The sequence below is a fragment of the Schistosoma haematobium genome, chromosome ZW (assembly GCF_000699445.3).
Source record: "Schistosoma haematobium chromosome ZW, whole genome shotgun sequence".
Classification (NCBI taxonomy): Eukaryota; Metazoa; Platyhelminthes; class Trematoda; order Strigeidida; family Schistosomatidae; genus Schistosoma; species Schistosoma haematobium.
In genome coordinates, this window is record NC_067195.1 from 2,190,591 (window position 1) to 2,215,124 (window position 24,534).

Sequence of the window (24,534 nt, forward strand, 5' to 3'; positions counted from 1 at the left end):
CTGTTTAATACACAGTTTTAGGGTTGCTGAAGAAAACTCGTTCTGAAGATCAGTGTCTTAGTTTGAAGCCGGGCGAGTTTAAGAAGATCGATTCCTTGGAAACTGATCGAGGAAGTTATACGAGACAAGGCGCCTGCCCCAGAGATGTGTTGTATGTCCGAAGAGACTGATCCAAAATGGTTAGTGGTTGCAGGAGAAGTTGGGCACAGCGTTCCCTCTCGTGGTCTGATGCATCTGCGTGACCGAGCGCCTTCAGCTAGGTGAGTCCATCAAAACGAATGTGGTCAGCATCAAATGTCGAGGACTTACAGACCCATTGATTTTGTGGACTTATCTATCGCTAAAACTTATAACATTCTGGACATCCCTTTAAACACTTAATTAAGTTCAGCCCAACATAAATCCTAGGGATAGCATCCAGAAACTAGATACACAACACAGCAGAAAGGACTGTGGGAACACCTCCCACTTCATTAGAGTAGTCAAATGCTGGCATTCACTGCCGGTTGAGCTAGTCCAAGAGACTTTTTAGGGGTCCTTTGAAAGGATCTTGAGGGGAGCGCTTGTTTGAAGACGAGGTGAGAGGGAGAGAGAGGCTTACAGTCGGTAAACAGAGTGGTTTCTTGGTCTTCCACGGAGTGTTGAGAATGCCGTACACTCAATACATAGCCAGTAGTGTAAGATCCATTTTGAATGTTTCATGTGTGAAAATCCCACCATGTATACACTTGCAGTTGATCCTAGTGATTACTTTAGTTGTACATTGTTACTCCTTTTGATTCCATTTGAGTTGTTATTATTTGTATTTTATTATAGTTTTTATTTTTCTTACGCCTTCACTAAGTTTCCGTGTTTCTTCCCGAACTGCACTTATGTTGTTTTACTTTATAGTTAGTCCTGGCGGCAGCCATATTCGTTTGTTCCTTTTTTGATTGCGTTGCTTGTATTGACTGGAATTATGCATTTTTGATTGTTGATTGGGGCACTCTTCCAGAATTGGAAACACTGTGTTATAAAGCAACCGAATATTATCTTTTGAACGAATCTGTGCGTGGTCTATCCAGACAGGATAGAATAGCATTTATATGTCGTGATTGGTAATTTTCTTGCATCTTTATCAACTTCCTTATTCGTTGTAATTAAGTTTTGATTAATTGAACAACTATTGATTGGATAGCTGTGTGGTCATATTTGTTTAGGTAACAATATACATTTAAATTTATGATGAATTATAGAACCGTCACTTTACCCAATTACTTTGTTTTGGCTTCAACCGGACAAGGGCGCGTATTTGACCTACCAAAACAGCTATTCTTCAGTCCAGACCTTGGTTTGGATCTCACAAGTAGTTCTTTACTGAAAGTGCTTCATCTCGATTCAGTGCCTTGAAATGGTCTCGAAAAGAATATCAAACATTGTCAGGTGTTGTTTGGTCAGTGGTTTAAGACTCCTCTGATTACCGAGTTGGATCCGTTTACTGAGATAGTAATGAGTGCTTAGGTTCTCCAGTGTGCGGGCATGGTTGCTTTGGCGATAATTTCCATGACTATAGAGAATGCCTTCTTCGCGTTTTGGTCTGCATCTCCACGAAGTTATTCTGTCAAGGGTCTCATGAGAGACACACAATTCGGTACGAACTTTTGGCTAAAACTTGTCAAGGTACTCTGGAATGGTCACCCTGTCAGAGAGCAGATGCCTTAAGCGTGCGTCCAAAAAATCTTGGGAGTTGATTCCAATCTGACATATTTGAGTGTTCACAGAAATGCTGTGCTTTCGCAGTCGTCCGAAAACAAGGTGCAGATGTTGAAGATGCTATCAAGCAGTTACCTATATGCGTATGTACAAAGTCAAGACCTCTAAGGATGTCATCCATGAATCTCTGAAAAGTTTACGCAGCATTTCTTAAACCAAAAGATATGCATGAAAATTCAAAGAGCCCGGATGAGGTAATGATAACGGTTTTAGGGCTGTCATCCAAAGCCATGGAAATTTGATGATACGCCTTAACCACATTAATTGTCGATAAAATAGTAGTGCATGTGAAGCAATGGGTAACGGTCGATACTGGTTTTCGTATACAGTCTCCGATAGTCACTAGCTGGATGTCAACCGTTGTTGTCTTTTTGGAAATAAAATGCTAACGAAATGCCTATAGGCTGTTAGATGGCCGAACAGTTTCCAAGTTTATAATGTCATCGAGTTCTCTTTCGAACAGTCTAAGCCTCAGTGGAGTTAGTTAATGAGCTTTCGAATGTATACGTGGGCTGTATAAAATTGGTTACACACGGTAGTTTCAGTTGCTATGCGGGAAGTTCGAGGTACTTGTCGGGTAGTTGTTGGAAATATGAATTGATTATGTGCCTAATCACGACTGAGGATAATCTTCAGTCAGAAGTTACACTAACTGATAACTTAGTGTTTCCATATACTTACCTCCGTTTGGACGTGTCGATGAATAGATTATGGTGTTGTATTAAGTCTATACCAATGATTTGCGTGGGAAAATCTGCATTAACGAAAAGTTACTAAGTTAGTTCGCGCATAGCTACGTTATGATACACATATCGCTTACCGTATTTGTGAATTGATTTTACATTTGCAACCTGTGTGTTGAAAAACGGTTTGGGAAATAACTCTAACTTCTGAGTTGCTGTCGACCAGATTGAGGACAACCGAATTACAGTCTATTTTATGTGTACCAAATCACGTCAGGCTCAACACTAGTCTTCGATATTGGTGCTAACCGCATTCATTTCACTGTATACACTCTAACTGAAGGTGTTTGGCCACGCATTCGCACTAGATCACGAGTGGGTACGCCATGCTGCGCATCCTTCGCAACTGTTAGCCAGCCTAGACTAAACGCTTCGATACGTATCGGTAGTCTTCCAAACATATCTTCGAACCCCTTTATTTCTGACTTCTTGTTTGACCAGGTTGGCATACTTCGATTATAAAGGTGTTACGTACAAAGGTGCTGTCAAAAAACTAATATCTGTAGCAACTTCACAGTTACTTCAAAATCAAGAAACAAATGTCGAGAATATGTAATGATGAAAATGTGGAGGAAATTACAGGATTATTTGAATATTACTAGTGAGATTGTTTAATCAGTGTTCAGCTAAAAACTTGCAGCATTATGGTTTAGGTAGGTACTAGGTGAATTTACATTTGCTACTAAAATAAAGGACTGGGTACCACAATTGTTGATTTACCATGATGTGATTACCCAGTCTACAAGATCATTCGAGAAATCCACGTCCTCATCTATACTGAGTCATCACATCGTGATGGTTAGTGACATGACGTTCAACACTTCTGAAGAATTCACCCGAAATATTGTGACCAAACAAGTGTAATCGAGTCATTTTATAGAGGTTAAGTGTTCCCTCGTTCACCGTTTGTGACCCACACTATAGTGTTAAATGTTGAATTTACAGCTCAGTCACGCACCTGGAGTTAACATGAAAGTAATACGAATCCCTCGGGTGTTGATAAGACGATAGATTCATGAAAAAGAAGGCAGCCGCAATTGATCGAAAAATACAAGTAATATTTACGAGATGTTTGGTTTCATTGTCAGTACTCACAAAATGAAAATTTACGTTACATTGTTTACGAGTTGGTCAAATTGGAATGATGACAGTGTAGAATAGTTTGATATAAAGAAAAGTTACATCAAAATGTACATAACACTGCTAAGTTTGTGCGGCAGGAAATGAACACGGTGGCAGTAGGGCATGGAAAGTATCGACAACTGAATCTCGGTTAGTATCGGATGTAGCAACCCGGGCCTCCATTTGTACGTAGATAGTATGTAAATATACGAGTACAATAATATCTTTGAAATTGGCTTAAGATACCCGAATGACACAGATTTTTAGGAGCAAACAACATCAGTCAGCCCGAAGGCACTTAGAAATACGGGTTGTATAATTCGTGATTTACGCGAGGTTGATACTAGGCTAATACCAAACATAGTCTCCCCCCCAAAGCTTGAATATAGTCATTTTACACTCATTAGCCTTCTGACGAGCGAAAATCAAAGAATACAGGTATGCCTCATAAAAAGACCAGAGTCACTTTCCATGACGTGACACAAAAAGCTGGAACCCCCATGGAAGAGGAGAGTACGGCTCGTACGCCAGTTACTACACTTCTCAAATGCGATGTTGCGCTTCGTCAAGACGTCACACCAGGTTAGTCAAATTACACAACTGTAAATCTATCGTAAGACGAAATTCGTCCAACATATGTTTTCTCATTTGACACAGGCTACAAGTTGGATTACATAAAACAGACATTGAGCTTCTTTATATATGGGTTAGACAGGATTCCGAACGACCCAAGCACACAAAATAAGCTACCAGTTCACTCAGACCCCAGCGTTTCTACAGATATACTAGCCCACTAGATGTGTTAGATAATCCTACGAAACTCTTCAATATTTTGGGCAACTACAAACTTTCTGCCGACCATAGTTTTTCTGGCCTTTCAAGACTCACTGAGGTTTGAAATGTTTTTAACTAATTAAACATCAAACGTCAATTTACTTGTACGTCGTCACCGACCCTATACCTAAGTTGTTATGCCTGACTTTCCTCCAGAAATGCTAGATATTGGTACCAACTTCGGTCAACAAAACTCAATAAGAAGTGATAGCAATCGTCTAGTCAATTCCGTGGAAATAATCAATATGAAAATAACAAAGCCCCGAATGTCACATTTGTAAAACTGAAATAAATAGTCGTAATACAGTATTTAAGGTACATATCCGGAACATGACTCCGAATTACGCCACACATCCTCCTTCCAATGTAATTCCCTTTTATATTAAGTCCCGTTATTGAAGCTATCTAGAGATCAGTAATAATTCACTATCGAAATATATTAAAAGTTTCATCTGTTTCACGAAATATTTACTAACAGAAGTTCAGCATTGTAACGCGGCACCCATATGGCGCACCATTTTTCCGACTGTGAAATCCAGCCTTAATTCAACAATTGACCATTTATGAACCAACATTTTGTTATCGTACTTCTGCCGGACAGCTTTCACTTTAACGCCCCAAATGAAATGGTGAAAATAGTTTAACTTAATAAATTGAATAGCGTTTGCAATAATCTGATCTTGCTTGTAAATTCGAGTGCCTCACATAACTTATGTTTATTAAGGATAAACTATCATTATAAACAATCGATAGTTTACAGTGTGTTCAGATTAATAGTTATCAGATAGAAAAAAACAAATAGTGTGGTAAAAATGTTGTAAACAGCGCACCGTTCGGTTAACTGAAAGAATCGAAGTATAAACAGGTAGAGTAGAGATTCCAATTAGTGTTCCAATTATTTGTTAAGTTTGATACCATTTATTTGGTTAAATGAAGATTTTCTCTACCTCATATATCATTTATAACTACCACACTAGGAGCGTTCGGATAGAAAATCTCTGAAGCCTTCGAACGGCTATGAGCGCTTTGTATCCTCCTCCAAACAAAAGAATTGTGTTCACTTGTTTACTCATATATTAATGATGACGAATGTGTCGTCTACAAAGCGGATCTACATTTTTGGCTTCCTCACTAGCAAAACTATTGCTATCATTCTCCGTAATACTACTTTTCCATTAAATCCAGACAACGATGGCCTTGATGGTGCCCCACGTGCTTGCGTAATTCGTTTTTCAGTCGTAAGTTTCTACACTCAAGCCGATGAGTCTACTTACACTTTGGCATCTGAAAGATTCGCAACACTAGTAAGTTTAGCCTGCTATCCACTGGATGATAGGCTGCCGATTAGGGATCTACAATCAGCTTGTCACATATTATTGGAAAATCAGACGGTAGATCTAATATTATAAAGTCTAGTCCAAATAAATTTATAGAAATTGGAGTGGATGTGTGTTTTAGCCTCCTACGAAATTAACAGTTTACGCATCCTCACAAAAAGCAAGTATGAACAGAGTACAAGCATGATATTAAGTTATCGGGTAATATGCAGATACTAAAGGTTGTGATTCATGGTATCCGATTTCCTACTTACGCCTATTTGCTTTGTGTGAATTATTAAAGTTCTCAATCCTACTGCAATTCATGTCAAGAATTTCTGTCCCCAAGATATGAAGATAATACTTTCTCTTTAAATATGCTTAGATAGCGTGTCCTGAGCAATCTGTATAGCGGAAGTGATTTCAAAATTCCTCTCAAAGTGAGGATAACAATTAACCACTGATTAACAAGTGATAAACATAAATATTTGGTGGATTTTCAGGTGTGCGACCAAAATCCGGTGCACGTGTAAATTTACCCAGACGTCCGTGGACCTAATGATATATCATTCACTTTCTTATATCATTAGACTATTCAGTTGATCACGCTACCTCTAATTGACAATCGGCCATATACTAGGACTTTTCTACAAAAATTGCTCTGAGCCCTTTTTTCCGGCCGTTTGCAAGTGGTATACATGGTCATGAAGAATGTGTTCAATTGTCAGTGCTAATAACGGGGATGTTGACCTTGTTTCGTTCGATCTTGTTTGCTCGGAAGCCATCGCGTGTCCTCAACAACGACATTATTTTGCAAGTACCGGTGTGACTTTTCACACAAACCGAGAAACGATAGTCGAAAAATGATTTGGACCTTCCAGTGTCGTATTTTAAGACACAGTTAATATGACGCTCATTGGGAACTTCTTATTCAATCTGTTGCTGGATAAATAAATTTAGTTCGCATCAGGGTTTGGTTTGCTATAAGCTAGTTTCGTCTGGGTTAGGTGATTTACAACAATCGAATTCTACTACCCTGTCATCAATATCAGTCATTCATGTAGAGACTTGCCACTGAATGAATTTCATGAAGATAAAGTTTATCGAGACGATTTTGGAACGCTATAAGCGGGTTAATAATATAGTCAAGCAAGAGTCGTTGAAAGGAAATATCCAAAGGAGAAGATGATATGTACGATTAAGAAATCACGATAAACCTTGCCTTCGGAGTGCCTTAGCAATCCTACGGTAAAATGAAAACTAGATGAGTGTTATGCCCCGATAAGAATAATCAGTGGTAATTTTTGGGATCCATTTGTGGACCAATACTATACGTATATTTCACCGTATAATTGTTTATTAACTAAACTATTCTTATCGATTAAATGTTTAAAAATACTTCCATGGTTATATCAATTATATACATATAACTGATATATATACGTTTGGATTGTGTTTGTGGATCGCTGTGGGCTCGCTTGTTTCTGGCTGTTTGCATAATATACTTTCCCATTCTAAGTTCGGACTTCTCCCTCTAGTTAGCGGGTCTGGGACACATCAAGTAGCTAGCTTGCTGGTCTTTGGTCACTGAGTCTTTGTTCTCGTTCGCAGATTAAGTGAACTCGTGTTAGCTTCAAACCTAGCAATGTGGTGCGGTGTTTGACTGGCAATCTAACCTCGTGATGGAAGCTGAGAATCCAATATCACAGAGTTCTGTAAGGTTAGCGTTTAAGGGAGAGGATGGGCTAAAATGTCTTGGGCCGAAGTAGCCTTATTGAGGAAAAAAATCTTTAGCAACGATTATGGCTGCAAACGAGATTGGCTGCGCTGTCACAAACCCGATATCCATAATGTCGAGAGCCAGAAGTACAGGCTAAGGGGTAGATTGTAATAATTAAGATTTTGAGTGTTTGTTTAAATCTGTTTACTTCATCTCTTTGTTGAAGGTTCTATTATTAGCACCCTAGGATATAGCAGTCCAGCCTAGTCGATTAAGGGAAGGGGACTTCGCGACATTTTGTGTCCGGAATATTACCGTAATCGAGGAAATGGAACCACTGACACTAATTTGTTTGCTCCAAAATTCCATCATCAGGTGATCTTAATTTGACCTCCGTTAGGTCGGTTTACATCCGAATTCCGTTGGCTAGTACCTATACATGAATCAAAAGACAGTAAAGAGAAAGTTGCAATTTCCGCTGTTAATATATCAACTTTCTGTACATTCGAGCGGTCCATGACTAGAATGACGTCCCAGGGAGTTATATATATCTTTTTGGTCTCCATGATTGGTAGACAAGTTAGTTAGTAGCATTCTGGGCACTGAATGGTGCTGCCAGTATATCGGTCATAAGGAGTCGTTGGTCACAAGTGTGTTTTTGATGGTATTATTACTAAATAGAAATTACCCACTGGGTAAATTTTAAAAAAGCGGGTCGACAATACAAGAAAAGATTTGCACAGTCATGTCATGTGCTGCAGAAACCAACCTTGTTCCCCGATACAAGGACAAAGAAACAATCGGAGTGCACATCAGTCTTTACAAATTCGGACTGCAGTCTTTGACCCGGAACACTGAACATTAAACTATAGCGGTCAAGCTTATTTTGCAAGGGAAATGTATTTTCGTTGCTTCCCAAAGATCTGGCTAAAAACCAGATTTAATCAACCTTCTTGCATACAGTCTGACAGATAGCAGTTGTAACGACCGAACTTCTAGTATTCAATTTGAACGCAGGACTGACAAACCAAAATTTACTCGAATAGGCCAGATTACGTTTCAGATTGGCATTCTGGACTCATGTCAATCGTACCGGGGATGCAGATATGGTCAATTTGGTTTTGTGTAGTGTGATTGGGCGAAGTCTATGTGGTTTTGTGTATGCGTTTGTGTAGGAATATAGTCCCGCCTATGACCAGTTTATTGAAGGCACATAGGTTTGCAAATCTCTCACCATTTTCGTTCCTTTCTCCCAGTCCGTGTCGTCCCATAATGTCTTCATATCCAGTGTTGACCGTTCCAACCTTGATATTGAAATCTCCCATCAGAATGGTCAAGTCCTTTGTTGGGCACTTCTCGACGATTGACTGCAGCCTATTGTAGAATTGATCAATATCGTCTTCATTGTAGTAGTTGGTAGGCGCATAGCATTGGATGATGTTCATTGAAATACCCTCTTTCTTTGCTTTGAAGGAGGCCTTGATGACCCTTAGTGCATGCGATTCCCATCCTATAAGTGCATTTTGTGCTTGTTTGGATAGCATCAATGCAACTCCTTGTGTATATGTGGCATTTCCTTCATCATGGCCGGAGTATAACATAAGCTCCCCTGAAGCTAGTCGTTGTTGTCCAACATGCGTCCAATGTGTTTACTGGTACCAAGCACCTCTAGGTTGTATCTCCTCACTTCTACAGCAATTTGGAAGAGTCTCCCGATCTCCCACATGGTATGAATATCCCATGTACCTAAATAAATGGTTGTTCTGGTTGTTATAAGGATCATCGGCCTCATGACTTCCGAAGGAAATCGGCTTTCATTATGAGGCTTCATGGTTCTTCTAAATGAAGACCTTCTGACTTGCAGGGCAGAATTTAAATGGTTTTAATAATTTTTTTCTGGTTAGCGTTTTTTGAGCAAGTTAGTTTTTTACAGGGTGAGGTCGCTAACTCCATGCCCAACCCGCCTCCTTTATCCGGGCTTGGGACCGGCAGTAGCCTCAGAGGGGCTCCAGGCTGAGTTTAGGTGAATTTATGATCGACAGATAATCTTGTCTCGCTTAAACAAGTGGGCAAGTTACAGATGTGCCTTTGTGTTACTTTTTTTCTATACTTACGAGTGGTTGATATTTTAACAGACAAATTACGCAGGAGCATTTACATGCCTCTAATGCTTGCCAAAGAACCACGATAGCATACTACAATTGTAGTTGATTGATTAGTTCTATAAAGACAAATGGTGCGATTTTCTCATACATTCAAACACGGACAAATAATAATAATATTAAAACGATCATGATACGATTGTTCTATGCATTGCCCAATCTAGATATTCTAGAGGGACAAGAATTCTCAGTGCCCTTGGTACAGAAGAAGAAATGCTCAAAAATGACGGGATATACTCAGCCGGATCAATGGCTACGAGAGTGATAGAAGCTAACAGTGGAGAACTACTGGGAGTCTATAGAGAAAAAGATGCTAGAAGCCATTTCAAAATACGACGACCCAAATATAAAGACATCAGGCAAGAAGTTAACTCGGCTGTTTAGTGGCACAATTATTCCGCTTCAGTCAAAAATGAAGGGCAAGTTAGCGTAAAAACCGTCTTTCAGGAAATCTGATGAAATACTATTGCTATTACTTGTGTCGACTGATTTACCAGTGAAAATATATTGTTATGTGATTCACATAATCAGTCAACTTCCATTGGTAAATGCATCAAACTCTCAGCAATTGGCGTAAACTAAGCATTAAGTTTAATGTTTATAGTATCAGCAGATCGACTGCCTTCACTAACAAGTATAGCTGGGTTATTATGTTGCATTGAGGATCCTTTTTGACAGATCTCGACGGTAGTTCGTTTCTAGAACTAAGAGGCAGAATTATAACCAAAGTTCAAAGTGACAAAATATATTTTTAGATAGAATTATTCAACAGAAGACTAGTCAACCCTCACTAAATACTTATATTCACTGCTTGCTCATAAACTGTCCTGTATGTATGTCGTAGTAATCTTTCACTTTACATTACCTCCACAGATATTCTCCCGAATGATTGCACAGTAAATGGCAAGTAAACTGGTAATGTCAAACTTTGTCTAACTGCGGATTACACAAGCACGTCACTAAAGCATTGTCTAGTGAAACAAATACACGCGGTGTTTAAAGGTTTTTGGCGGGAATCCGGGAGATTCGCATAGAATCATGTCAAGCCACCTCGTTTGGGATCTAATTAAACATAACCACTGTTTCCTGATGAAACGTGGCCGCGAACGTTTTAGTCGTGACCCACTTAACTTAAAGGGAAAAAACTGCTTCAGGTATTGTGGTCTTGTTCACAAGAAGGCTATCGGGATCAAGGAGGAGAAATACGGGAAGGGTGTCGTAGTCATCACAAAGAATGTTGCAAAAGACCATAAACCAGCCAAAGCAGTCACACGAACAAAGTTTGTGCACGGACGTAGGCCTACTTTGAAAAAAATCAGGAACTTGACATGCAAGCAAAAATACAGAAGAGAACTAAAGATGGTAAGCGTATATATACTCTAAGTTCTGTTTCTTTCAGCTGGCGCTGCGTCGAGCTAGTGCACTAATGCATAACATGAAGCCTGCCGCACAGTCAGCCCCGAAAACCAAGAAGACATAGCCTTATTGTCTTGGTAAAATAAAATTTGTAAACACTTCATTGTATTATGTCTAAGCTGGGAACTGGTGATAACTTGGTCAATACCTCTAAGTTCTGTCTTTTGGTTGCCCAAAAGGGCAATACTCATGTGATTGGTAGCAACATGATTCTAAGTATGGTAGCTTGAATTCTTTCTTGTGGCATATCACGTTTGTGGTCTACTAGTGAATTCTAGAAAGTTTGTACATGAAATTGAACGCGTTCATATGAACTAATAATTTATTGCTCTTGAGGTTTGGCTCTCTGTATTGTCACAAACCACTGTTAAGTCCATTCATACATTGTTATTTTGGGTCAAAATCGTCCTGCGATAACTATAGGGGGATTAGCTTGACTGATATGGTGTCTAGAATACTGGCCTCAATAATTATTGGACGCCTAACAAAGACTCGTGAATTGCAAATACGAGAAAATCAGGCTGGCTTTAGAACTGATCAAAGCTGCATCGACCAAATATTCGCCATTCGTCAAGTTCTAAAACACTGGCATACTTATCAGCGTCTGACAATGGTGGTCTTTCTTGACTTGAAAGCAGCATTTGACTCCGTAGACCGCGAGTTTCTGTGGTAGTGTCTGTCATTGAAAGGCGTACCCCAGAAGTACTTTAACATAATGAAGGCCCTTTATTCGAACACTAGTCGAGTGAGACTTTATGGCTAACTGTCATCTGTTTTTGCAACCTTAAGTGGTGTCCGTCATTACTGCCCACTTTCTCCATTTTTATTTAACTTCATCGTAAACATACTGGTGGGACACGCTCTCGTCGACTGCATTTTCGGGCACCGATCTCCTACCAGGACGCAGGTGGCATAGTCCTGTCCGGTTAAGATGCTGAAAAAATGCAGTCTTTTGGTAGTACTGAGCAACGGTGCCAGAATGTTTAGAATGCGTTTCTTCACCTGCAAGTGCAGTTTGTTGCTTCAGGACTGGCCTGCGTGAACACCTGAACTAAGGATCGTGAGTGAAGTAGTCGAACGCGTTGACAACTTCACTTATCTTGGGAGTCTGACCAGCCCAAATATGTTGGTGTCTGACGAAATCTCTGCACGGATTCGGAAACCTCGCTTGGCTTTTGCCAATTTACGTCACCTATGGCGAAGGAGATATCTGTCTATCAATTAAGAGACAAGTATACTGCTCGGCAGTTCTGTTCTACTTTACGGCTGAGAAATGTGGTCATTAGAAGTAGGAGATACTCGTAGGCTATTAGCATTTGATCGCAAGTGTCTTAGAAATATTGCTCGCACCTTCCGGGACCACCGGGTAAGTAATAGTGAGGTTAGGCGCAGGGTATTAGGGAATGATGGTAAATCAGCTAACGAGGTTGTATATCTTCATCGACTGAGATGGTTGGGTCACGTGTTATGTACACCTGAACACTGATTAGCACGACGCACAATGCTGACTAGTGTGGGGGACAGATGGAAGAAATTTGGGAGTGGTCAAAACAAAACGTGGCATCAGTGTTTGAAGTCACTAACTTTTAGTCTGAGCCATGTTGGTAGATGCAGACAACTTGGTTAGTGTCCGCGTGAGTATCGTAACCAATGGTTGGAGACTGGGTGACGTGGCTCAAAACCGATCACAATGACGTCGGTGTATACACTCTACCGTCCTTTAAACTGTGAGATTAAAGATTGATTTATATCTCTCTACGAACTAATTCTTCCTGTACCATATCCTTATATGCGATCTCCCTTCTATATATTACTACCATGGAAGTAACTACTATGAATTTGGCGTTCATCTTTTTGTACTGATGAAGTGTGACAACTCGGACCGATGCATAAATGTACTTAGTCCAACGTCCCAGCTGACTGACTGTATTGTTATTTATTTATTTTTAACTAAGCTCCGTATTTCATTCGCCTACCAAAATCACAGCTGCTTTTTATCATCTCTGGGTGCTGTAATAATCGTGTTCACATGTGGTATTGTAGCAAGGACACCGTACAAATATTTGCTCCCATTAAGAGTGAAACTAAATGCCGAAAATGAAACTAGCCCAACGACTAGAGTATTTTGGTATGTGTTGCCTTCGCCACTTTCAAGTATGCGCCTGAGTTGACATCTCACTGATATCGTGAAGGACAAAACAATCTAGCAGGGTCCAGTAGTGACTTCAGACAAGTGCAATGCAGCTTAGAAACTCCACCCATATCTTCTTTTAGAGGCACTTAAAAGATTTCACAGGAAGCATATGCAATAACTTCACGGTTCCGTTACATTTAATTTCGCCACATCGTTTACATACAACAAGATGTCTGGTTTTCAAGTTATGCATTCGTTATGTATATAATGCTGTATGAACCTGGAAATACCAGTATGTTATCGCTCAGATTTTAGGAGTGGCTTATCTAGTACAAGATGCGAATAGAGTTTAACTGCGATCTTGCTCATTTTCTTATTTGGAGTTTCTAACAAGCACCAAATCTACGGACACATGCCGGTGTTCTTTGGCAACATATTACCGGACGACGGAAGTTGTACCCGCCTAGTATCACTTAATTTAGCAGACAGCGGACCGACATAGCGGCGCAACCGTTTTCGCGAAACCATAAGGAAGATATCAGTCATTTTGCCTACCAAGCGACAGGCTATAAGACTTATAACCCTCTTCCTATAAGACATAAGTTGTTGGAAAGCACTATCCTCTTTCTTATTTGTTTCTGAGGTTTCCTTTCAACTAGCGCCTGCATAATTATGCATGTAGGACAAACAACTGTGGTGGAATACTCCATATGAAGCCAAACGAGTATTCGTCACATCGAGGAGTTCGAGCCAGATTTCATCTCGAGACAACTCGCAACCTATAATCTCATCTATCATAACTTGAACAAAATACAATACAAGATAAATTACCTAAGCAAGCCAAATCCATATAACTCTGCACTGTCCATTTAGTTTAGTTAGAAACAAACATAAACAAATGTAATACGGAGTACTTTTAGCCCTGCCCAGGACCAACATTTCGGAGGTGTAGTGCTCTCTGAATTCGATGGTCTGGTCGTGAGACATTCATCATCCCATCCACCTAGACAACGTCAGTAAATACTTCGAAACAATCATCTAGTGTAATAAACACAAAATACATAGACACATCGACTGTTAACAATGTGGCTGGCGTTAACATGCCCAGTTACACCATAGTCAACAATTTATTATATCCAAGTAGTTGGAGAAGTAGTTTTCATAGAATATGAAGTAGGTCTTTCTGGGAACTGACTTTTTTCGTTCTTGACATCTTTACTACTTTTACAAAAATAAAGGCGTAGCATGAATTGATGAAATGTATATTTAAAATATTTGAATGATTCTAGTTATTAGGAAAATCGATGTGCAAGTATGACATGAGAGTTAAAAGTTTCGACAACAAACCATCCAAGTGTTGCGTGTGTATGTTTATATAAATTAAAAATGACAGTTTATCAGAAATAATAAAACGAATACTAGCGTTGATAATAATAGAAACCGAACCATGAGTAAGTAGATCTCAAGAGTTCAACTTATCAATTAGGTTGAAAAGTTTGGTAAGATCTTTTGAGGCGCAATCTTCTTGTTCACGTCCAGTATTGGTCCTTATAAGCAATTTTGGAAGCCACTCATTCATAACTTTATGGAAACGTTCAGATGGATCAATATTTTGCAGAAGTCGACTAATCCAATATAAAAGACGTCCACTGGCAAATAACATCCAAAACGGATAAAAGCTTATGAAAGGATTTCTAAAATGTGAACAACTATCAAATTTATTACTATTTGACATATAAAACGGACAAAGCACCTCAATCATTGCAACTAAATGCTTTAAACCAGTGGTCATACTTTGCAATTCATTAAGTTGGTGAACTTGCTCAATACAAAAGGAACGTTTATTTACTTCTTGACAACAATTTGATTTGGCCACATCAGCACACTTATCGAGATGTGTGCGAATGGAGTTAGCGAAATCTCCATCAACATCACGATTTCTACCGAGAAATTCACGATTTGAATTCATTGCGATTGTACAACATGACAACGCAAGTGCAACTGGCGATGTCTTAATGTTTTTAGCTTCGTTTTGGGCATGAGATGAACATCTGAACCATAGAATTAATAAAATAGCCAAACCTTGTATTTCAAGAGGCTTAAAATCTTTCTCCAAATTCACATTGAACAATTTCGAGAAAAAAGATAAGAACGACAATTCAGGCGTTTCAGCACTAGGGGGTTTCAGAGGCTTCATCGACATTAAAGTCTTCGTAAAATCACCATCCACGTTTCTTCTATACTCAGTGACACACTCATTCTCCATTCCACATAACTTTCCATTGGTGCCCAAGTGGTTTTCAAGTCCATATATAAGTCCATTTATAGCACTTCTCATCTTCGACATACATTCGTCAAGCGAACTAGGAATCTTTATGTCCTCCATTAGTAAACGAGAAAAAGCGCCATTTCGTACATACATGTGGTCAAATAGGGATGGGATTAAGTCCAGAAATCTAAATCGCCTAATCAATTCTTTCGGCCAACGGTGAAATATACTGTCTTCATCATCATCATCATTTCTCTCCAATATAGGTTTAGAAAATTTGGAAGCATCTTCACAGTAAGAACCCCGACAAGTTGTGGGATCCTGAATGCTCAAATTTCCCATCTTGCTTGACAACGAAACACTTGATGAGATATTGTGTTCAGTTGAAAAACCTAATTCACGAGCCAGGTTTTCTCCTGAACTACTTAGAACATAATCCGAAATCCCTAAACGAATTGTCTTTCCAATACCATCCCTTTCGTTTTCACTGTAAAGTGACAACACCAATGACAATGGTTCTTCTATGTCACGGAAACTTAACAGCCAGTTAAATATAGCATCGATACGTCTTTGATAGTAGGACTTCCTCTGTAGTTTAGAAGTATGGATTAGTGAATCGATGATAGTTGGAAGGCGAATATTTGATATCATGTCATTACCAACGAGAATGGCAAAAAGTGGTAACATAGGATACTTGAGTTTAGAAAACGGTCCTGAATTATTAAGAATTGAACACGACATGAAATAACATGAAGCACCACTCCGTTTACAAATAGAACAAGGGACGGATCTCTTCTTAGAATAACGTGAAATAGTTGAAAATGGAATAAAATTATACACTTGATTATTATCGTTTGGTCGATAAATAAAAAAATCAGAATCTCCACTAGTAACAAGACATTGAAGATGAACAGCAAGTTCTGCTGTACTGATATCAGCTTCACGTTCACATGCTATGTATCGAATTGAAGATTCACGCAGAATTTCAACCAGAACATTTCTGTTAAGTCGTGGAGCTATATCAATGTCCAACTCTGTGCTGCAAGTTGACTTAGCAATCAGAAGAGCTGATGAGAGTTGTTTAAAGTACTCCTTGTTCCGCTTCATCAAAGTATTCAATTTTGTTCCCTAAACAAAGCGAAAAAAGTTCATTAGTTCATACATAAAATCAATCACTGTATGTGACAAACTTGAAAAACATACCACTCAAGATGTTTGGTGTTATGTGTCTCTTTATTCATCACATTCGATCGTGAATAATTGACCATCACTCTGAGAAATATACCAATAAACTGAAAGACAATAATGAAATCATATCTCAAGTGGTGGTAAAAAGTTTTTCAATACGTATAAAAACTCGAATAACACTAAATATTTGGCTGATTAAGTACACTCACTGCTCAGGACTCAGTCACATAATAGGACCAAACGACCGTCCAGTGCTTCAGTCGTGGTTTTCAATGGTAGTGGTGGTCTAGCTTAGATTGACTTCTAAATTCAACTGGGAAATTTCTTAAATTGAATGCTTAATAAACAAATCATCCTCATATAAATGAAATAGACTTCCAGGTATACAAGTGACTGACTGACTGACAGCATCAACATCTTCATTTGTAGATGTCATAACTCGAGTCTCAATGTAAAACAGTGTTTAATGTCTTGTTGAAGAAAAAGCCTGAATACACAAACAAAATAATCGTTAGTATTTTGCAACATTAACATTAGCAAAGTGGGAACATTCTATGTGCAGACCATAGCGCTTCAAACACACTTTCTTATGGTTTAATTCATTAGGCAACTGTAGTATTGACCAACTGTATATAGATTTACATCTACCTGCCAAAACACCTCTACATTGGCCGAATAGAAAGGAGGGCATATTTCAGATTTTCCGAACATGTTACGAAAATCCTCACAACAAGAGAAAGAAACACTCTAAACAGTGCAATCACCAAACATCTCCTTGATACAGGATATCAGATAGATACCTCGCAATCTTCAAGGTGATTAGTAAGTAAACAGCCAAATTCCAGTCTTCTCAAGTTTGCTCAACTCAAGCCAGTGTTATCATCAGGCGTCAAAAACATGACTTATGTATTCAAATTCAAAATGAGATGGTTATTAATCTTTCCATGCCTTGCCTTGGTCACAAATATTCCTTCGCTGCATCCTATAATAATAATAATAATTATTATTATTATTATTATTATTATCCTCATCATTGTTTAACTCTTTCTTGTATTTATTGCATTATTCACTTGTATTTCAACTATCTTCCAAATTAACAATCTTATTCTTATATCAACTCAGCTCTACTCACTTTATTCCAATCATCAGCATTTACCCAATATGTAATCACTTGTATTCAGTCTATTCAATTTATTTACACCCTTGCTATACTATACTATACTAATCTGTCTTCAATATAACTTCCATCCAACCTAACTCTCTCATGTAAGTCGTTTAAACCTATCACGTAATTATGATTCCGAATTATCACAGGTTGTAAGCAGCTGACGAGAATCAGACGAAATAAACTGAATTCATGTTATTCTGCTAGAATCTTTCAGTTCACCCCTTTTCAAAATGATAAAGGGAACTATGTGCATCAAATCAATTATTAGGCATTTAACGTATACATAATTATAAACTACTCTAAGATGCACCGATTACTTCAATCAATTACGATATCATCTACAATAGTGATAAAATCTATACTACACAAATGCCTCAACATTTAAGTGAACTCGAAAATATGTAGACAGTTAGTTAGAAAAACAAAGTACTATGATAATGTAAGCACACCATACCTCTTTCGGATGACATCCACCGAAAACGAAAATTGGCTCCACACCACAGATACTAAACTCTTTCAACAATGACTGCACATAACTCTTAAATGCCAAATACTCTCCACCAAATTCACATCGCAAAGCAGCTTCACGATAACAGGCGGTAGCAAAGTTCTCAGCATCAATAACTAAAGGCTGGTTATGCAATTCATACACGGATAAGTTTCCACCGCTGCTTTCTATATACGTCCACAACCCTCGGATACCCATCTCTTCTAAAAGATGAATAAAACAAGACGATATGAGTATGGGAATCTTTAAAAACAATAACAAAAACGTAAGGATAGAAGAAAACATTCACATATAGATATGATGTAGATAACCTAACACCTATAATACAACTCATCAGTAAATAACTATAACTAGGTCGACAACAATTCTATAAGGTGATAAACTAAACCCATTCATTTGCTAAGCTTTTATTTTGCCTAAACTAATTCATCTTCCTTAACAACTCCAACCACTATTATTCTATTCATAGGCTTACTTTTATTACTTTTACTACACTAGATATGAAACAATTTGTCACTAAAGTGACTTGCAGATTACTACTTACCAAATAAACCAAATACAATCAATAATCCTGAAGCAACTACAATGAAAGTGAATCAACAGAGAGATGAACTTGACTCTAGAGACAACGAATAATGATCTTTCTGCCTATCTATCTCCCTACTACCAAACCTAACCACCTAACTACCTACCTATCTAGCCTCGGTGTAAACAATTAAGCACAGTTCAAATCGAAAAATATCGAGTCATCAGAATAACAATATATTTTAAAATATATACATATGCACATGTTATCATTCATCACGTCAATCTGCATCAACAACATCCGTACAATAGCGTTGAGAGACGACGACAGAGTCTTTCAGGGATCAAGTTAAATCGGCATCAAACACTAGGCATCCACCACTATGTGACATCGTAACACCAATATCAATCAATGCAAAAAACGCCCATCGATTGCCAATCATTTTGCACATTACTCTTCTGACATCAAGTTCATCATTTCGTGTAGACGCTTTTGTGACCCGTTGATCTGACTCCATTTAGAGCGTACGAATGATTGTATGGATGTTTGTTATCGCCTATTCTCGTACGTAATCGACTTAAATCGCGTTATCCAATAACGGAATTAAATAAGTCGAATAACGAGAATTGACCTGAGAATACATACATTTCGTACATGAAGCGAATGAAACATAGCAAAGCAAAAATAACACGTATGGAAGATGGCTGGGAAGCCAACTCCATTTCAAGCCGGACATTACCCAATATTTATAGGCAGACAAAATAAACTACAGACATGTGATGAGTCATGGGACATGAAGTGTACACACATATACGCTCATATAAAAACAGTCAAGACTACTGATAAGCGAATAATTAACAAGGTCAAAACATGACTCAAGTAGATCAAGTAGAATGGAATGTCCGGAAACTAGAATAAGATATATTATGGGCTAAAACTAATGACTAACACTATAACGCACATTACTGCAACCAACACCACCGACAGTGAAAACCTACTGAGAAATTCCCCCAAGTTACAATACTCGTTACATTACAGTATGATAAAATTGATTAGTTAGTAATTAAAAGGATTCAAGATTGAAATTATTACATCTGTCACTGTTATGTCTATGGCTATGCTTAATTGACTTATACTTGGTACCGAAAACCGCAAACACGACGACTGGTGGGTGATAAGGATTTACTTCACCCTTAATATAAATCAAAATCTTATATGCATGCATACACAATGTTTTCCATAGTTTATGTACAGTCAGTCAAGTTGACAATCATACTTGCAGAAGTATATAATTAATATCGATTTATCATTATCATCAGCAAGAGGACCTGTAGAGATTGTAGTATTTTAACAGTCGAATTCAGGAGTCAATCTAAGCTAGACCATCACCATAGGAAACCACCACTGAAGCACTAGACGGTCGTTTCGTCCTAGTATGGAACTCCTACTCAGCAGCGCGCATCCTTCATCCCGAACTACGAAATGCAACCCAGCACCTTTGATCTAGCTCACATCACCTCGTCGTGAATTTAACTCTTCAAATACATAATCAATACCATACTGGTCAATTTCCGCACAGACTGGATTTTTCTCATTTCACCCTATCACATAAAAAGTTACTACCCTTAAAAACGATTGTAAACTAAATACCGATCACGTAAACGTTTACGTTTAGCGTGACACACGTCTTCTGAGCCGAGTAACTTGTGACGTCTTACCGGTCAGTCTTTTCTTTCACATCTTGACTTCGGTTCAGGTCAGGTCACATTTACTAACTTTTTCATAGAGCATGGGGGTCAGTTGAGTCGTTGCTCAGAAGACTCCATTTGGCGCACTAGGGATCTTTAAAGATGTTTATGAGTAAGTCAGCTATCGTTTCCATATTTTTCTTACAAGTGACTTGAACGAACAGGCGATAAACACTATCGACTGCCGTTTTAACTGCCTCGACGACCAGGCCAATTTTTCCTTGAAAACGTTCTGACAGATAATTCAGTGATCAGGATTTTTCCAATACAATGAATTGAATGAGCTGAAACCAACTTTCATTTGTCTAAACATCACAAGATACCTCGTCTTTACTATTACAGTTTTCTTTCTCCATGTAACACAGTCAATAAAACACAACTAAAAAACTTGGAACAATAATAATAATAATAGTAATTCTACTCCACCATTCCATGTTACAATCATTTTATTCCTATGTACAGTTTAAATCCTTCAGTAGCCAACATTGTATTTGAGATCTAACATTCTGAGTATTCTCATATGTAAACGAAATCAGTTTAGTTACATAATCATGCTTTTTAGTACTGAACTTCTCCACATCGGGTATTTGTTACAATCATTGTCTAGTTAAATACGGTTAACATATGGTGGTAGTCAGTCCAGAAGTCCGTTACATGGAATCACATAAAACCAGTAGATTGGACCTTGTAGTAAACAGAATTAGTTTAAAACAATTTCATACGATGCTTAATCGACAACGATACATGACAGAAGTTAAGACACAACAAAACAATTCCATTTGAGAATGATATACTTACCAATTTAATTGTATGACATCGGTGAATACATTTCTGGCACGCTACACTATACTACTACTTTTCAATATTCAGTAGTTTCGAGTATCCACAAACATATAACTCATGACTGATTGTTTTCTACACCGTTCAGTTCTTTTCTCGAACAGAAACATCCAATTATACTCTGCTTTCAATACTTCATTTTCTTCCCAATTTTACGTGGCACTTAATCATCTCATCCCTTAGTCTACCTTGTATTAAACATTCTTTGGAAGTCCAGTGATTTTCACCTAATGGATTAGTCTGCAAATATTATTTCCCTTGCTCTTGTTGATGATTCTTCATAATCCCATTTCACAAAGGCCAATGCCAGCCAAACCATCATGTATATCCACTACTCAGTTGTTGAAGGAACCAATTCCCATCCAACTACCACTTTTGTCATTCAATTCAATTCAAAACATCTCATGATTAAGGGCTCGATTACTTCAGTGTTTATACACTCTTCTCTTCTAATAGTACCATATTTCCATACAAAGTCTACTTTCGACTTTCACATCTCATATAACGAGGTCATCCTCACACGGATTCAACAATGAAAGAAGTAAAACTACCTTACCCATATACACATAAACAAAATATGATCTACTTGTATTGCTGAATATAAGCGAAATCTTATTGTACAGAATTTTCATGATCAATTTCAAAACAATGGCGAATTGAGCGATATAACAAACATTGACAAAATTATTTCTAAATCTAGGCAGAGATGAATAGTGGTTAGCAGTGGACCTCAAGGGGCGCGTTTAGTTCTATTCAGGTTTACCTAGCTGGATGAATCTGCATCCAAGTTGACGTCCACTCTGGGACTCCAACCCGGTACCGTCCACTCCAAACTTTATCGCGTTTCCGCTCAGTAGGTAAATGGACAACTCAGTAGTGTTTGGACCGAACACCATTTTCTTCCAGTCACGGAGTGCACATAAACATCAAGCAGACCAGTCCCAAATACAACCTGACCGACATCCTGTATTTCACTGCTAGCTACCACCACTACCACTACTCATTTCTGCTTAGAACAATACTTGTGACTTGCAATATTCAGGCAATCCTCACAGAATCCAAATATGCCAGTAACAGACCGATTGATCCATTCTAATCCTAAACTACAGATATTTTACAAACATGGTAAATATGTAACTAACTATCGGATAACTAAGTGTTTATTCTAATGCTTCACCATCATTACACTTTAAAGTTAATTCTATACACAAATTACTTGGTAATAGTTAATAGTCAAATAAACTTACTCACGTTTACACCACAATGTCTCATAGCTCGTTCAGTAATTTTGAAAACCATTAGCAATAACTCTCCTCTCGAGACTGAAGTAGAAATCAGCTACAGTATAACAGTATATTCAACAGTTTCTAAATCTCTCGGTACATCCTATTCAAAAAACCTCCCTAATTGGAAAGCAATATTATCCCTCTCATGGATTACAAACTAGTTATCTATCACAAATCACATACCAAGCTCACACGATTTGCTTAGGGGCTGGCTTGTCAATTAATACTGAGCATCATCAATACGCAATTGACCGGATCTTTTACATTACAAATATTATATTGTTCGCTCTATTCCCAATACAATAACCGAGGTTGTAAACACTATTAGTTGTCTTACATATTTCAGCTAAACAACTAACCAACTCATGTATTCTACACAATTCAGCACAACTATTTCCACAAAATTCTCTAAGGAAGGAATTCACATACCTGTTTCCGAAGTGCTAAATACATTGCAACACCTGTAACATACACCGGAATTTCTACGGACAACAAATAAACTTATGTGAATTAAGAATTGTTGTTGGGTCTGACTAATTTGAAGTTGTTAACTTGAATCAGTTAATAAGCCAAATGAAATTGGGTGATAACTAACGATCAGAATAAATATAGTTAACACGGTGTGAGAGAGAGAGGGAATAATGGAATAAAAATTACGTAATTACGTAAATTAATATCCACCCCACTAATTCTATTATTATGTCTGACTTAATTCATGTTATTCTACATATTACGTAAATCCTGATTTGTAATTACAATATTCTCTCTCCATATCTCTATCTCTTACCACATGTTGATGTCAATATATAGTGCACACGGTGTCGAGTCACCTAGACTGGTGGCCACATAGCAACATGGTCGATAGCATTCGATCTGCACTAAATAAGGACACGACACACATGACAATGATCACCACCTAGTGATCAATGGATTGTAACATGCTGACCATATTTATTCTGATCAGCATTTATCACACAATTTTATTTCGCTTGTAAACTGATTCAAATCACATATATGCAAACAAGTGTTATTCTGAGAAACTAACTCACATGATAGATAGACCTATTCTAGTCAACTCCAAATCTGTCTGCCTACTACTACTCAACTGTAGCACGTGTACACCGAGAATACAGAGGTTAGTATCTGAAGGAATCTCGAAGCATATGTAGGAAAATTTCATATCCAACAACTACAGACCAACAAGTGGTCTCACACGACAAAAGTTATTCAATAAATATTAATAATGTCATTCAGAGGATAAAAAGAAAAGACACTGATAAACATCTAAGTTACATAGAAGCAGTGCTATTCATCATAACAACTTCAATTTATCTGAACAAATGCAACTTACAGTTCACTTTGTGATAGTTTAGCTACGAGATAATTCCTTAGGCTTTCTATATCACTCGTTCTAGTTAACCGTTATTTGGTAATTCCAAATACCAAAGCGAACGAGTACAGGAACCAGTGACCACACCAATACTAAATCGAATAAACTAATAAGATCCAAGCTTATATATTAATCGAGTGATTCAAGCAGTTAACATTTAGTCTGGAGAGAGAGAGAGCTATTTGTGCGTAGGCTGTAACATGTGATCGAGCATAGTTGCTCATCATATTTATGATAATAATAACAAGTTATACAAACTTTTACTAGTCTACACCACGGTTGTCAGTTAAATTAGTTGAAGGGCTTGACAGAATGAACCGTAAACCAACCCAGTGTATGATAGGTACTATGTTTGCATCCTCTTTGGCTTGCTTCAGAATCGCTATTGTGTTACAAGTATTTTAAGCAGACA

General features: G+C 38.0%; 1 protein-coding gene across 2 annotated transcripts; it reads right to left on the reverse strand.

The window, feature by feature from the left end:
• Positions 1 to 14,188: 14,188 nt before the first annotated feature.
• Positions 14,189 to 24,534, reverse strand: ASTE1_1 (Protein asteroid 1; the record flags this gene model as incomplete). 2 transcript variants are annotated; one of them, XM_051210170.1, is made up of 3 exons in its annotated part: positions 14,189 to 16,596; positions 18,279 to 18,535; positions 24,084 to 24,534. In XM_051210170.1, 2 exons carry the CDS (start codon positions 18,528 to 18,530, stop codon positions 14,662 to 14,664), a joined length of 2,187 nt encoding a protein of 728 aa, XP_051070136.1. The 2 variants fall into 2 exon arrangements, with proteins under 2 accessions (XP_051070136.1, XP_035585452.2); XM_035729770.2 differs by lacking the exon at positions 24,084 to 24,534 and having other exon boundaries at positions 14,662 to 16,596; positions 18,279 to 18,617.